A 17,235-nucleotide genomic window follows, 5' to 3' on the forward strand; every position below is an offset into this window, starting at 1 on the left:
TCAAATATGACAATTAAAACTGATTGGCTACTGTTTCTAAGATATTTAAGTTTTTACATTTTATGTCTATGTATATTGTGTAGATAGTAGAGTTTTAATCATAAATTGTAAACCTAGGTCTTTTCATGTGTTTATGGTTGCTTTACATGATAATATTTCACCTGTCCTGTTTATGTAACACTTTAAAAATCAGCAAAAGGGTTATATAAATAAAATTTATTATGAAACAAAAGGCAAAAAACTATTCTGTACATAGTTTAGTCCTATTCAGTGTCTACTCGGCGCTTCTTGGCTTGTCTCTTGTATTCATTAAATGGAGCATCTCTTGTCACTGTCCAGCAATAGTCTGCAAGCATTGATGGGCTCCATTTGCCCTGATAGCGTTTCTCCATTGTTGCAATGTCCTGGTGAAATCGCTCGCCGTGCTTGTCGCTCACTGCTCCGCAGTTCGGTGGAAAAAAATCGAGATGAGAGTGCAAAAAATGTATCTTTAGTGACATGTTGCAACCAAGGCTTTTGTATGCCTTGAGGAGGTTTTCCACCAACAACCTGTAGTTGTCTGCCTTGTTGTTTCCGAGAAAATTTATTGCCACTAACTGCAAGGCTTTCCAGGCCGTCTTTTCCTTGCCACGCAGTGCATGGTCAAATGCATCATCTCGAAGAAGTTCACGAATCTGAGGACCAACAAAGACACCTTCCTTTATCTTAGCTTCACTTAACCTTGGAAATTTTCCACGGAGGTACTTGAAAGCTGCTTGTGTTTTGTCAATGGCCTTGACAAAGTTCTTCATCAGACCCAGCTTGATGTGTAAGGGTGGTAACAAAATCTTCCTTGATTCAACAAGTGGTGGATGCTGAACACTTTTCCTCCCAGACTCCAATGACTGTCGGAGTGGCCAATCTTTCTTGACGTAGTGGGAATCTCTTGCACGACTATCCCATTCGCAGAGAAAACAGCAGTACTTTGTGTATCCAGTCTGCAGACCAAGCAAGAGAGCAACAACCTTCAAATAGCCACAAAGCTGCCACTGATGTTGGTCATAGTTTATGCACCTCAAAAGTTGTTTCATGTTGTCATAGGTTTCCTTCATATGGATTGCATGACCAACTGGAATTGATGGCAAAACATTGCCATTATGCAGTAAAACAGCTTTAAGACTCGGCTTCGATGAATCAATGAACAGTCTCCACTCATCTGGATCGTGAACGATGTTGAGGGCTGCCATCACACCTCGATGTTGTTGCAGGCTACAAGATCACCTTCCATGAAGAAGAATGGGACAAGATCCTTTTGACGGTCACGGAACATGGAAACCCTAACATCACCTGCCAGGAGATTCCACTGCTGTAGTCTGGAGCCCAACAGCTCTGCCTTACTCTTGGGTAGTTCCAAATCCCTGACAAGGTCATTCAGTTCACCTTGTGTTATGAGGTGTGGTTCAGAGGAGGAGGATGGGAGAAAATGTCGGTCCTGTGACATTGATGGTTCAGGACCAGAAGTTTCATCCTCTTCCTCGTCTGACTCAAGTGAGAATGATTCTGGTGCATCAGGAACCGGTAGTCCTTCTCCGTGGGGTACTGGGCGTATAGCTGATGGAATGTTTGGATAATGCAGTCCACATTTTCTTCTTTGACACACCTTTCCCAACTGGAGGCACCATGCAGAGGTAACAATTGCTGGTATGATCTGTTGGCTCTCTCCAAATCATTGGCACTGCAAAAGGCATAGATTTCCTTTTCCTGTTCAACCACTGGCGAAGATTTGTTGCACAAGTGTTGCAGCATATGTGTGGGGCCCACCTCTTGTCCTGATCTCCAATTTTGCAGCCAAAATAAAGGTGATAGGCTTTCTTAACCATAGTGGTTATACTGCGCTTTTGTGATGCAAAAGTCACTTCACCACAAACATAGCAGAAGTTATCTGCACTGTTCACACAAGTACGAGGCATCTCTGCTCACTTTGGCTAAACAGAAATGTGTCCCTTTGCAAAATCAAACACTGACAAATAAGAGAGCACGACACTGTATGATTTCTAGAGCTGATATAGGGCAATTTGTTCAGCAGAGTGATGTAAGCTTTGTTATGATTGCATCATCCATGACTTCTAGGAATAACATGATGCAATTCATATCATGTATGACGCAATACCAGCTTCAGATTGCATCATTCATTGTTTTGCCTAAAAAGCAAGTACTGTCCAAACCCAGTCATAGATTTATTCATAGATCCAGTCAAAGATGTATTTTAGTCATTTCTGGTTTAAATTGAGATCCCTTCCCTTTATAACTCACTTATCCTCCGCCATTCCCAAGTCAAGGGTCATATATACTGACCCAATAGCATATCTTGAAAACTAGAGCCAATCAACAATTTTAAGCATCATTTTCGTTCTCAGTGACCCAGAATTAGTAAAGTTTGACTACATTTATTTCAGAAGCATTTTGGCTGTAGAGCAGTGTAATTTATGTGAGAGTTCCTTGATAATATAGTAGGGCTAACGAGGGGAAATATGTTCAGCATATGTTTGCAAATTCTGAATCACATTTTGTTTCAGACACATTCATGCCCTATTTGCATTTTGTGACATTTATACATCAATGTTTTGTTCATATAGATGTTCATTGCAAGTGAATTTCAGACATGCAGGCTAAATGTGTTTTTTTTTTAATGAAATCTGTTTTTCAACTGAACTTATCACCATGATAAGTAAACCCCCCCCCCCCACCCAATCATTTTGTAACAAAATTACATTTGGGGGAGGAGGGCAGAACCAGTTTATAACCTTAGTTCACCCAAGCAACCAGTCACATAGCTCAAAGAATGAATCCTGAATACTAGACAACAAATAATCAATTGAATACTGACTAGGAACAGTCTGTGAAACAGTCATAGCTTGAACAGGCTTGTAAAACATTTTCACACGAACACATTTGTTGTGATCTCTTCATAGACAATTTGTGAACAGAAAGTGTGAATGGATTTGTTTATCATTTCCAAATAATGTCACTACTGAGATTATAGAAAATTAGCTTCAGAATCTATTTTTGTGGCAGCATAACTGTACTCAATGCTTTACAACAGCGTAAATAGCAAGCATGGTAAATTGGCAGAACCATGTAATAATTTATGATCTACCTTGCTTATATTCCAGCAGCTAGTCTGAATGTAAGAGACGCTTTTAACAAACTTAAATTAAAAAGACCCTGCAATACAATATAGAATTCAAATGCCTTATAAGGACAGGATCAGCCTAGAGAAGAATTCTGGCTTGAGGTATTAAAGTACTGCAATCCCATAAAATAAGAGCTGCCACCATGAGCATAAAAATAAATAAATAAATAAAAGCATGTATTCGGGGCGGCTAGCCTGAGCCACCACTGCCCTTGCCACTGCTGCTACACTACTATTTTAGTGCAGCGTAGCTGTCGATGAGAGCTAGTGCCAATATGTCTACTGAAGCTGGGAATCACATACCGGCTCCATGTGTAGACATAGCCACAGGAAGTGCCGCTCTCTTTGTCTCTCCCCAATTCTTGAAGTAACAAATTGCTCCATGTGTACTAATGATACATAATCTCTTGGGATGCATTCCTAATATGAGGGTAATAGCAATGTTCTCAGAATCTGTGCAAATATGAAACTATCTTGATTATTGAAAAAGCTTAGACAAAAATGGTCAAAAAAGTATCTCATACGTGGCTGAAGGGGTGACAAAGGTCACTTTCTTTCTATGCCCATGTCTGGTGTATAGAGAATGTGCATGCTGCCTAGCCTTGCCATACCTACCCACTTCAATGCCATCTCTACCTCTTTCGTAGTTGTGCAGCACCCACATCACATAAGATGTCTCCTCTTTTGGAGAGACTGATTTTCTTGGGTTACTTCTTCCCACCTACCAATGTATTTATTTGTGTCCTCTTACCTCTGAAGTATCAGAGCTGGCTACAGCTGGATATGGGATAATGGATGGACTGGGCTGATACTCTGGGGTGATACCGAGACTTCTCTCATGTGCTTGGTTGGTGGTTCTTGCTCACATGCTCAGGGTCATATTTGAGGTTGGGAAGGAATTTTCCCCCAATTCAGATTGCAATGTGAATCTTCCTCTGCATCATGGTGTGCATGTCTCTTTCTGGGATCATCTGGGTATCTCTCACTTAATCAAGTCTCTATTGCAGGGGCCTCAGGCACTGGTGCATCTTGGCCTCTCCTGTTCTTTGCCTGTGGCACTCTATGGTTGAGTCTCCTAAGGTCTGTAATACTTCGGTCTAATTCTGATTGCTGGGTTTGTGTGGGGATGGCTCAGTGGTGTTTAGTTGGCTGTGATACACAGGATGTCAGACTGCATAATCTGGTCTTAATCTCTATGACAGCTGTATGAGTCTTCTCCATTGTCTTAAACCAGTGAAAATTAGAAAAGGAAGGAATGGGAGGTTGAGTCTTTGCTCTGTGCACTACATGCAAGACTGTTTGCAAAGTGACAAGCTTAACAAAAAACAAATTAAATATTCCAGCTAAAGTGCATTTAAAACTCAAAGATGTATACAATGCCAGCAGTACAGATGCCAAGCATAAATGAATCAGCTGAAATCTGTTGGCAGCGGTACACACAGAAAGGCTTGAGAGGATTCCAAAACGAGGAGTGCAGCATGTAAGAGGCGAACTGTGCAGGTGAGAATGGGAACCGACTGGTATCGTATTATTGCAGAAGTAAATGTAAGTTAATGATTGTAATTACATGAGATTCAAAATGCAAGACAACCTCTCATCTCTATATTGATTTCCTTATTTGGGGGGAAAGTTTTAAGGTGTATTTGCTTATAAGACTGGGGTACCGCTTCCATAGCATAGGGTCCCACTTCAGCTGGACAAATAATGGATTGTTTGGTTCACTGGCAGTTCACAAATAAATAAATATATATTTTTTTTAAATTGACATTTTTGGCATATTGAAAAGTCAGGAAACACTGTCAGGTCAAAGGAAAAGGTTCATTTGACCTGACACACAATCATAGAATCATAGAAGATTAGGGTTGGAAGAGACCTCAGGAGGTCATCTAGTTCAACCCCTTGCTCAAAGCAGGACCAACCTTAACTAAATCATCCCAGACAGGGCTTTGTCAAGCCGAGCCTTAAAAATCTCTAAGGATGCAGATTCCACCACCTCCCTAGGTAACCCATTCCAGTGCTTCACCACCCTCCTAGTGAAATAGTTTTTCCTAATATCCAACCTAGACCTCCCCCACTGCAACTTGAGACCACTGCTCCTTCTTCTGTCATCTGCCACCACTGAGAACAGCCTCACTCCATCCTCTTTGGAACCTCCCCCCCCGCTTCAGGTAGTTGAAGGCTGCTATCAAATCCCCCCTCACTCTTCTCTTCTGCAGACTAAATAAGCCCAGTTCCTTCAGCCTTTCCTCGTAAGTCATGTGCCCCAGCCCCCTAATCATTTTCATTGCCCTCCGCTGGACTCTCTCCAATTTGTCCACATCCTTTCTGTAGTGGGGGGCCCAAAACTGTATGCAATAGACCAGATGTGGCCTCACCAGTGCTGAATAGAGGAGAATAATCACTTCCCTCAATCTGCTGGCAATGCTCCTACTAATGCAGCCCAATATGCAGTTAGCCTTCTTGGCAACAAGGGCACACTGTTGACTCATTCAGCTTCTTGCCCATTGTAATCCCCAGGTCCTTTTCTGCAGAACTGCCGCTTAGCCAGTCAGTCCCCAGCCTGTAGCAGTGCATGGGATTCTTCCAACTTAAGTGCAGGACTCTGCACTTGTCCTTGTTGAACCTCATCAGATTTCTTTTGGCCCAATCCTCCAATTTGTCAAGGTCACTCTGGACCCTAGGTATCTACCTTTCCCCCCAGCTTGGTGTCATCCGTGAACTTGCTGAAGGTGCAATCCATCCCATCATCCAGATTATTAATGAAGATGCTGAACAAAACAATTATATTATAATCATATATGATTTACATATAGGGGTTCAACTGTTAACATAGATGGAGATATTACACATAATAGCTTGTGAAAGTCTCCCTGAGACATAGATTATAGTGATTAACAATGGCTTTGGATGAGAACTGTACTATATTGCAAGTGTATAAACAAAACCACGACAAACATGTATGTGGACTCCATGTCAGAAATTGTGTGTGCAGAAGGAGGCTGTAGAATTGTCCCATTATAAAAACAGACCTATCCCCAGCTCAAGCAGAAAACTTTAGCAATGCAAACCATATTTGTAAACAAACATTTAAAAACAGTGTCACATACATTAACAAAAATAGCAGCCATGTCTTTTCTTAGTCTCTTAGCAACAGAGTAGTAGATTTAAAAAAATCCCATTTAGTATCTGGTAAAAATATTTCCTCAAGATTTGAGGCATCAAGAATGCTCCTTTAAAAAATTTAGAATCTTGTTGGACACTTATCCCATCAGATCACTTATCTATCTGTAGTTATTGAACAAAGTAATAAACATACATGACAGACAGGAACACCTGTAAGAATAGGAAAGAACATTTGAGCACATGGAAGGCAAAAATTGCCCTAAATTGCTTTACTTTTTTGAATAACTTCAATGAATGAAAAACGAGTTATTATAAGCAGCAGTCCTTGGAATCTTTAACTGTACTCCTTGTTCTTTAGTAAATATTCAGAATAAAGATGTTAAATAAGAATATATTTTTATCTCTGAGAAGCTATACAGAAAATATTAGGAAACACGTTTTGTAACTTACCAGTACAAATAATGACAGGCCAATATTTTTCCAAACTACTGCCTGGACTAAGGATGTTCCATATAAAGAAATATGATAATGATCACTTGCACTGGCATTGCTAGATTCATAGAATATCAGGGTTGGAAGGGACCTCAGGAGGTCATCTAGTCCAACCCCCAACCCCCATAACATGAGTATGTTATGCTCATACAAAGCACATGGGATCTTTTCAGGGGGAAAAGGCAAATACGCTGCATTTATTGAAAATACAACAGTTAGCATATGCTTTTCAGTCTCTCTCTCTCTCTCTCTCTCTCTCTCTCACACACACACACACACACACACAGTCTTGCCAGTTGATGTTTATAGTTACCAGTCTGTTGTAGCTTGAGTCAATCTAGTGGCCAGTTAGATTGAGCATGATTGAGGAGCTGGGCTCTTGTCGGTCGCGATCTGATGCTTTGTAGGACTGAACCCAGAGTTCCATGCCAAAACACCCCAGCTTTGTAGTTGTAAATTCCCATTTGAGTCCATGCATTTTGCAATGTCATCCTGTCCTTAAGTGGTGTTAATCTTGGGGTTTTCTGCTGTTATCATTTGATGGTTATTGTCGGGCTTCCCATCGTTATCTCCTATTTGTTGTCTTGCCTTTGGGGGTGCCTGCCTCCCTCTGAGGTCGTCAATGCTGCTAACATGTTTAGCATGTCTGTACTGAGCCATCTTGATTATCACTTCAAAAGTTTTTTTTCTCTTACTTAATTGGCCTCTCAGAGTTGGTAAGACAACTCCCACCTGTTCATGCTCTCTGTATGTGTGTGTATATATATCTCCTCAATATATGGTTCACTCTATATGCATCCGAAGAAGTGGGTTGTAGCCCACGAAAGCTTATGCTCTAATAAATTTGTTAGTCTCTAAGGTGCCACAAGTACTCCTGTTATTTTTGCGGATACAGACTAACACGGCTGCTACTCTGAAACATGTTTAGCATTGGATACAATGAATGTTTTCTGATTGTCTCCTGGTTTTTCCAAGTCTCTCACTTTTCCTTGACCATCTGGACATTTGTGATGGCTTTCACACATTTATCTTTTCCTGTTGCATGCATTCCTCATTCACACAAACAACCTCTTACAGAAACCTTCAAAGGTATACAGACAGCAGTATTTTATATTCAGCAGAATACATTGTAAATCAAGCCTCGCTAAATCTTATAACTAAAACAATTCACATTGGGGCTTCAGGCCCTCAACATTCCTCTAATCTCCTTAACATTGACACAATGCAAGATCCTGTCTCTCACTTTCTAAACCTTAAAACAAAGAAATGTATATTTAACTAGGGTGCCTAATTTGTAATACATATAGGAAACCATAGTAGACATAACTTATCCTAAAACAAAAGGGTGACCATAATTGTTCTGGTCTGTCATTCCTTTCTGCTATTCAAAAAGGGTAGCTGTCAGGATGAAATCAAATCATACATTACTTCTCATAGTACAATTATAAAATCCTGCTCCTACAGATTTCATGCAGGACTATGGTAAAAATAGAAAAGAGTGACATCACGTAACATGCAGCCCTGCATTTCCTTTACACTGATGGTGCTCTGTACAATCTCCCAGCTTTCTCAATGCCCCCAAGCTTCCCCGCATCCCAGAGCGGCAGCTGCAGGAGCCCCCCTGAGCACCTAAGTTTTAGTCACAGGTATTTATATAGTAAAAGTCATGGACAGGTCAGGGGCTATGACTTTTTGTTTATTGCCTGTGACCTGTCCATGACTTTTACTAAAAATACCCATGACTAAATCATAGCCTTATTCATAATTAGGGTCCGCAATTTTGAGAATCCTAATTCACCGCCACAGTTAAGATATAATGTTTAAAATAAAAGTTATGTCCTATTCCTCCTGTTAGGGAGGACCTGTAGAGTTTTGTGCCTTATGGTTATTTGGGGGGGGGTGTCAGAATTGGAATGGAGTAGTTCCACCCCACATTCCTCCTACTCTTTGCAGATTTTCTCACAGGTAGGTATGGACAGTGCTACCCATTTTGTTAATGCTTCAAATGTAAGGTTAAATAACCTATCATCTAATGCAACTGAACCCATAGACCCCACTGTAAAACAGTACATCCGAACAGGTTCTTTAATTTTGCTTCTTTCGATGTTTCACTGACAGCAGGCAAATTTGCCATCAACAATGAGATGAGCAGATTTGCCAACAGATCTATAAATCTTTTCAAGTACTGGGCTTGATCCTAAGGGTCTGACTAAAATGTGCCCTAACACAGTCCTAGTACATCTTCAGCCTAGTGGGTGGAGCATGGATGGGGATATAGGGTTAGAGTGGATTGGTGCTTGAACTTCAATTAAAATTTCCCAGAATTTATGGTATTTTATTTCTTGGTTTGTTCCTTTTTAAAGAATTCTATTAAAGTTGTTTTAAAGGTTAATACAGTCTCCATCTAAACAGCCTCTCAACTAAGATTTTTGTTTGGAAATGGCACAGCTGACAGACAAATTCAAAAGTTCTTATAAAGGCCTGGTGTGATGAAGTACTGCAGTAACAAATATGTAGCCTATTTCTGGGGTAATAAAAGAGGAGACTGTCTGCTTCTAAAATACTGTGAGAACTAGAGAGGGCAAGTTAATAAATTACTTTTGTAAATTTCAAGGTAATTAGGTAACAATTACTAATCTTACAAAGATTACCTGAACTATATTTCTAGGCACTGTTTGTTATCCAGCATTTTAGGGGACTGAGGGGTGCTGGTAAGTAAAAATTTCTGGTTAACTAAGAGGAGGGAGTTTCAGTGTGGGAGGGGGTCAGGGCTGGACCGTGGGAGGGGGTGAGGGCTCTGGGAGGGAGCTTGAGTGTGGGAGGGGGCTTGGGAACCGCAGCCAATGGGAACTGCAGAGCTAGTGCTCGGGGCAGGAGCACCGCACAGAACCGCCTAGCCATGCCTCTGCCTAGGAGCAGCAGGGGCATGTCGCCACTTGCAGGGAGCTGCCTGGGGTGGGCCCAGATCCGGCACACCACGCACCCTCCCGAGCCCCAACCTCTTGCCTTGAGCCCCCTCCCGCACCCAAACTCCCTCCCAGAGCCTGTGCCCTGCACCCCCTCCCGCACTCCGAACCCCTCATGGGCTGTTCCTCCACTTAGGAGCAGCAGGGACATGTCGCTGCTTCTGGGGAGCCACACAGTGCCAGGGAGGGAGCCTACCAGCCCTGCGCCAACCAGATTATAAACCGGACTTTCTATGAAGATCAGAAATGCTGAGCTTTCCGGGTGGTAAAATGCTGGATAACACAGCTTTTACTGTATTGTTATAGTTCATGCATTTTATCTCTTGCACTATTTTTAGGAATTGGCAAGTCTGCACTTTTAAAGAAATAATGGTAATAACCCATGGAAAGTCAATATTTAAAGGATACTTGATAGCACAAATGCATTTTGGTTTACAAAGAAGAACTCAAGAAGAAGGTATAGTTAAGATATTGTAAGTTTATTTTACAAAAAAGTATACAAAGAAAACATCTAGTTTAGTGGAATTAAACTTTTTAATGTTTACAGTGTTACAATTATGTTTGTATTTCATTTTTAATGACTTGTTTAAAATGACAATGATTATACTGACTATTTCAGATAGGGAAAATAGTCTTAATCCAGAGAATTTGTATTAATATATTCTGAAAAAATAGAAGTACCATAATTAACCTCATGTTTTAATTAATCCATGTGGTTAATACTACTCAGTAAAGAGTTTAATCACATAACAGTTTTAGATCTTATAACATTTTGAAGAAACACTGCCAAGATGCTGTATAGTATGGTTAATACGGAATAATATGTTTAACTTCTCACATATCAGAGTAACAGAGCAAAGGCTATATCCAGGTTGCCACAAAATTCAGTGATCTAGTAAATGGAAATATAGTCGTGGCTAAGCTTCAGAAACAGTGGAAGTTTACACAACTTGTTTATTCCTAGCATACTGGGAATGAACTCTGGAGCTCACTGTATGTATTTTTAGTACATTTAAAGATATTCCTGTAAATCTAAACACTATCTCATGGACTATAACTTTATATGCATATCACAGTAATGGCAGTGAAATTATTATTGCAAAAATTAATTATACATAAATTGCCACACTTCTGGAAAGTGAAGGAACTTTAGCTGAGTCTTTCAAGCAATGTTTGTTTACCAGCTGTTTCAGTATGATTTTTAAACGTAATTCCCTATAAATTCAATCTTGCTGTAAAAAAAATCATACAAGTCAGACATGAAAGAAATTTAAGAAACCAAAAACTAGTAACAGAAGGGCAACATTAACTCTGAAATATTATCAACTGCAATTACAATATCAAATTGTACATTAGAAAACATGTCACATAAGCATTCCATCATAAAAACAGTACATTTTATATATATTATTCCAACCCAATTTCAATAATAGCTCTGCTACGATACAGTGATGTATTCTTCAGGAAACAAAAAATATTCAGTTTTCCACCCCTTTTAAATTAATATTGCCACTTTCTCTCTCAATTTATTTTTTTTACCACAAGCGAGAGAATTTGCTTAACATTTGGATTAAAATTCCACATAAACACAACTTTCAGACAATTTTAAATTACAATTTATTTTAACCTTTAGGACAAAAGGCTGTCAACCATAATAGACACATGGTTCATCATCACTTATGTCTGAATCATCTTCATCCACTTCTCCTTCAATGACTGATTTCTTCCCTTTGCAACATGACACAATTAATCCGATTAAAAAGACCTGTGAATTTAAATGAGTGTCATATGTATTACTCGATCTCACTTAAGAATATGAAAGCGATGCATTTAAAGTTAAATGTCACAGTCGTGATGCAAATACCTGAGAGTTACCATTTATGTTAAAACATTCAACTTGATTTGTAAGTATCTCTACGTCACATTACTTACTGCAATGAATGCCCAGTTCCCAAAGTAATAGGCAGCACTAAAGAACCAAAACTTATGAAGGAAAAGGTAGGTCCGAGTAATAGTGCACTGATCTAAAATAAAGCAGACAAAATGGTTATTCCAATGTGTGTATTTCATGGTATAGTAAAATCTTCTGGAATTACAGCTAACAGTAAACTGATTAATATTAAAAATATAGCAGAAATCTACTACGCCGCTCAAAATAGACAGTCTTCTCTTAAAGATACAATGATATACAAGCTAATTATAGTTATGGAATAATTTATTCTGAGGAAACAATAATTACAAAGAAAATAATGCAGTTTCACAGAGAATTACGTAGACTTGTCTGAAAAAAAAAATCTATTGGTTGAAACTATACATGTTTGCAGGCTCAACCCAAAGTTGATTTTAAAAATTCCAGTTATCTATTTGAGTTCTGCTACAGCAAAGACATATATGAGAGGTTATATGACCCAAAAAAGCAGAGGTCTGATTTGGACTAGAAATCTGCCACCAGGATTGATTAAATCCCCACCATCCCTCCAAAACAATACGGTAGGTTTTAAGAATGCTCGGGAAGCAGATCTGGAGGAAGAAACAAAAGGTAAAAGTCATGGATTTTTTACAGATTCAACAGACTATCTTGATATAGAATTAGCCCTTTACAGCCTGTCCAGACCCTAGGGGGAGAGCAAATAGGCCTGTGTGGGAAATCCTTAACCCACAACACACTACATTCTAAAAGAAACACAGAAAGACGTACGTCTGCTTACTGAACAAGTTACTTCCACGCATAAAACTGTAGGCAATACTGAGGCACTCCCTTCACACGTGTGTTGCATGAACTTCTTGCATCCTGTCTTAACTGCAGCCCCACTCCTGCAAACCTTTACGTATATGCTTAGCTTTACTCACACTAATAAGCCCACTGAAGCCAATGGGACTACTCACATGCATAAAGACACAATATATGTGTCTGTAGGATTGAGGCCTCAGACTGATAGCTCTTCAGGGTGAAACTGTACTATTACTAATAAATGGTAACTAAAAAAAGCAATTTTCATATGGAAAGATTCTCTCTATTACAAATTTTTTGGAGGAAAACAAGATTTTTGGCTTTAAGTGAAGGTATCATTTAATAAAATTATGAATTTTCACTACAAGTTGTGTCATGAACGTATGTCTCTAAATTAGAGAGCACTGGCTTCTAGATCTGGCCGAAAAACAAACAAGATTCTCTTGCTATCTAGCTGTTGGGTAGGGAAGATGTAACTACATTCTCTGTATATTTGCTCACAAATTCCCATACATTTTAAAACAGAAAAAAAATTCTGTGACTTTAAGCTGTGCACATTCTTCTGGAATCTTAGCATATCAGGGATGCACTGCTCATCAAAATAGTAGAACAACTATTAACCAGTGTAAAACAGGTTCTTCCTTAAAGAAAGCTGTTAATTCTTACAAGGTACTTATTAAAGATTTGCCATTTCTGAAAAACAAAAAACAGTTGGGATTGTATCCATTTATTAATATGGATGTGAAAATGTGACCACTTCCCGTGTTTATTTAAGTTGTGTACAGCAGATGCAGTACTAGTGAGGAGTCAAAAGTAACAGACATTACCCCATTTTTCTGGTTTTATAATGCGTTAAATTCTTAATAGGATTGCCCACAAGGGACTGCATAATAGACCTATCATCTTCTACTGGTCCCAAAATGCTGCAGAAGGTTTATTCAAATGCTATTTATTTCCATTAAGTCACCAAAATATTCACTTTTCCTATATAAGCACTTGTGTTCTTGCATATCAAATTTATTTTTTTAATCACCAAGCCCAAGTGAATTGGAGTTCCCAAATTTTCAGCAATTGACAGAATTTGGATGTAGTGGTTGTCTGAAGACATTTGTTCAAAGGGTAATGCTATTCTTGATACAATTTTTAAAGGTGACCATATTTCCTAGAGATGAGGAAATTCAGCATGTCCATTCCCTGGGAACAGAAAGTTTTCCACATCACAGTAATTCCAAAAGTTTCAATTCAGAAATATCAAAGTGTTTCGTTTCAACATTTTGATGGAAATGAAACAGACACAGAAAACGTGAGAGACAGACACTATAGCATAGTTAAATGCAGAGGCTACAACTTTATTTAAAACTTAACTAACTGGCGTAATCATCCCAGAACACTCAGCAGGCTTATTCCAGTGTGGTTCTCAATGGTCACCAATGACCCCAGTCTACTATAAAACTGAGGGCAAGTGTAAAGCGTGAAGGCCATGCCCCCTCTACAACTTTGGACCTGCCGAGGGACCTTGATTTAGAGCAGAGTCCCAACCTGCTTTCCATCTCCATGTCAGAGGTAGCAAAGCTAAATTGAAGGGAGCCATAGGCTGCACGAGACATAAGAACATAAGAGCGGCCATACTGGACCAGATCAAAGGTCCATCTAGCTCAGTAGCCTGTCTTTCGACAGTGGCTAATGCCATATGCCCCAGAGAGAATGAACAGAACAGGTAACCATCAAGTGACCCATTCCCTGTCGCTCATTCACGATTTCTGGCAAACCCCCTCAACATGCAGTGCGGTGCTCAAGACCAATGCCCAGGCAGCCCACTGATTATAGGGACCTCAACAGCACCCCTGCTAACCCACCAACTGCACCGGAATCTGCCAAATATGTAATTTAAACCCCCTGCTGGGCGCCAAGTGGAAGATGAAAACCCATACAGTAGTTTGCCCTATGGGAAAAATCCCTTCCAGGACCCAAAACTCGCAATCAACCTAGCTCTTAGCACCACCAGAATCCAGCAGCTAGATTAAAGGTGGGAAGGGTGAGGCTGCAACAGGGAACCCACCATGGTTACCCTTCCTTGGCAGCCAACTATATCAACCCTCCCTTGTTCTCCACCAAATGAGAACCAGTCACCCAGCCCTAGCACCACCTCCACTGTCCAATGGCAGCAGCATTGGGCAGAACATGCCCTGGAGGCCCATGTGCACGTGATCTCCAATAACTTGCAACATGAAGAAGGCAGGGGGTGGGGAAGGGAGAAGAGACGCAGCTGCCCCACACACTAAAGGAAAGGGAAGAGAGAGAGAAAAAAAGAGGGGGCATATAGAATACTGCTTCAGCTGCTCCCAGTGGAGATCCCTCTCTCTCCTGGCCCCAGAAAATGTCTCTCCAGAGTTCCAGATCCCATCAAAGCCACACCCTGGCCAGTGGGATGAGCAGTTCATATGTTAACAGCAGTTTGGAACCCATATAATGTATTTCAGTCCACCCTTCATCCCCATAAATTATACAAAAGAATAAATTCAGCTTGATTTTGTGTATTTTATTTTGAAAACTGAAGTAATGTGACATCACATGTAAGAGCAGAATATTAAAGTGAGTTGCCATGGAAGTGAGAACAAAAAGATCAATAATACACAGGGAATGACTATTTTAAGGTAAAGGAGATCGGAACGAACAGAAGGAAGACAAAAATGTGAAAAATGAAACAAATGAATTAACTGGTTTCAGAGTAGCAGCCGTGTTAGTCTGTATCCGCAAAAAGAACAGGAGTACTTGTGGCACCTTAGAGACTAACGAATTTATTTGAGCATAAGCTTTCGTGGGCTACAACCCACTTGCATCCGATGAAGTGGGTTGTAGCCCACGAAAGCTTATGCTCAAATAAATTTGTTAGTCTCTAAGGTGCCACAAATACTCCTGTTCTTTAAATGAATTAACTGTGATTCAGCAGGTGGCACTCTTCCTTCTGACAGTGAACCTAGGAGTTAAAGGCTGTTGAAGTGTTTGTCTTTTGCAAGATTCGTAACAGAGATCCTGGCCACGTGTGGGTGTAAAAGATCTTGTAACATTTCCCATGGAGTGTTATACCCACGGAATATGGACAAATACAACCTCTCTGGAGATTAACTCACAGTAGCGTGAGGAGAATCAACTAAACCAAAGATTGTAGGACTGCTCCCCTGAATTGGTAAAGTCAAGAAATTAATATTGTGTAAATGTATGAACCCAATTCCAGGGAGAAGACTTGTATATCATACCAGATAGAATCCTGACATATCCTGAAGAAGCTTTGGACCCGGTACAATACAACCTAAGATTTTCAAGTGCTGAGAAACCGTCATGACAAATTTGTAAAAAAAAGTTTACTGTTTCCCTCCTGCATGTTTATCCATCTGCTACAAATCTCAGAGATTTAAAAAAGTTGTAGTCTTACCTAAATAATAACTCAAAACTCTTAACATCTTGCTTAAATTAACATACATATAAACCAACGGACTGGGATTATACGGAATTCAGAGATCACAGTACTTAGAATTTTGTAATGGAATGTGGGAGTAAAGCTAACTTGCTCTTGTGGAACACTGTGTAAGGAATATTGGCCTTAGGGTTGCAAATCACTGATTTTCTAGGCCAATGTTATTGCTGTGAGAAATGCAATCTTCAGAAAAAAATTACACAGTGAATATTTTCCCAAAGTTTCAAATGGAAGTTTAATAAATTTAGCAAGAACTAGATTTAAACCACAAGAAGGCATTGAAGGTGGGAAACAGTGAAGTAAGCATTTCAGGAATCTTTGGATGACCAAGTACAAAAGATTCTTGAATGGGAATCTGGCATATGTGATTGCATCTTTGTCTGTGCTCAGTACATTTTTATTTTTCAAAGAATAGATCAGGATAACATATGAATACTGAAGTAACTCGCCTCTGTATGGACTAGAAAGGTAATCTCTCCATTTCCACTGGATAAATTTGTTTGGATGCTGAAAAGGGAACTCTGCTGCCAAACCTAGGGGACTGAATGCAATAACTGAAGAGATCAGTTTGAAACTATTAATAGTGCCCAAGTTTTGGTCTTATTTTCTATTCCTGATGACTTTTGAAATTGGGGCTATTGGAGAGAATACCCAGGTTATAGTCTAGGGAAGTTGCATTGGTCAGGGAACCAAAGCCACTTCCTCCCCAGACCACAATTTTAACATGTCATTTTCATTTGTTTTGAAGAGATACCTCTATATAAGTTTTTATGTATGCTGAAATAATACATGAAAGAGTGAATTACCAAGCCCTTTTAAATCATCCATGTTGGAAGTTAATTTCTGCTTACACTGCCTGCCAGAACATCGTCCTTTCCGGAAAATACATGGCTGCAGCAATTACTGCTTTCCAAATAGTTCCAGCTTCATTTCAAGGATGAACTGAACCAAGAGTGGGAATTTGTAGAGGCTATTCAAGGGACAACTAATGAAATGCAATGGTCATGTTTATTTAAATCATAATCCAAACAATACAAAAGCACTATGAAGCAAAGCTATGGACCAGCTAAGATCAGAGTCAGCAGTCTATTGTACTGACAGGTCAGTAGTTTATCTGTTTTGAGGAACAGAGGAGTCTATAAATTTACTGCACCCATGGATTTGCCTATGGATGAAGTATAAAGAATTAGAAGGAAAAAACAGGAACATTCTTTGGTGAAGGCAAACATTTACAGCATGCTGGAGGAGTATTTACAAAGCCATGTTGTCTGGTCAG

General features: G+C 39.7%; 1 protein-coding gene across 2 annotated transcripts in view; it reads right to left on the reverse strand.

Moving 5' to 3' along the window:
• Positions 1-10,248: 10,248 nt before the first annotated feature.
• Positions 10,249-17,235, reverse strand: part of LMBRD1 (LMBR1 domain containing 1) — a 258,648-nt gene continuing 251,661 nt past the window's right edge. For both annotated transcript variants that reach the window (XM_065400966.1, XM_065400965.1), the window contains exons 15-16: positions 11,686-11,777; positions 10,249-11,518 (exon numbers count right to left, since the gene is read on the reverse strand). In XM_065400966.1, coding sequence (XP_065257038.1) covers positions 11,399-11,518; positions 11,686-11,777 — 212 coding nt within the window. In that variant the 3' untranslated portion in view covers positions 10,249-11,398. The remainder of the gene's footprint in view (positions 11,519-11,685; positions 11,778-17,235) is intronic.

This window comes from Emys orbicularis, chromosome 3 (assembly GCF_028017835.1).
Source record: "Emys orbicularis isolate rEmyOrb1 chromosome 3, rEmyOrb1.hap1, whole genome shotgun sequence".
In the NCBI taxonomy this organism is placed as follows: Eukaryota; Metazoa; Chordata; order Testudines; family Emydidae; genus Emys; species Emys orbicularis.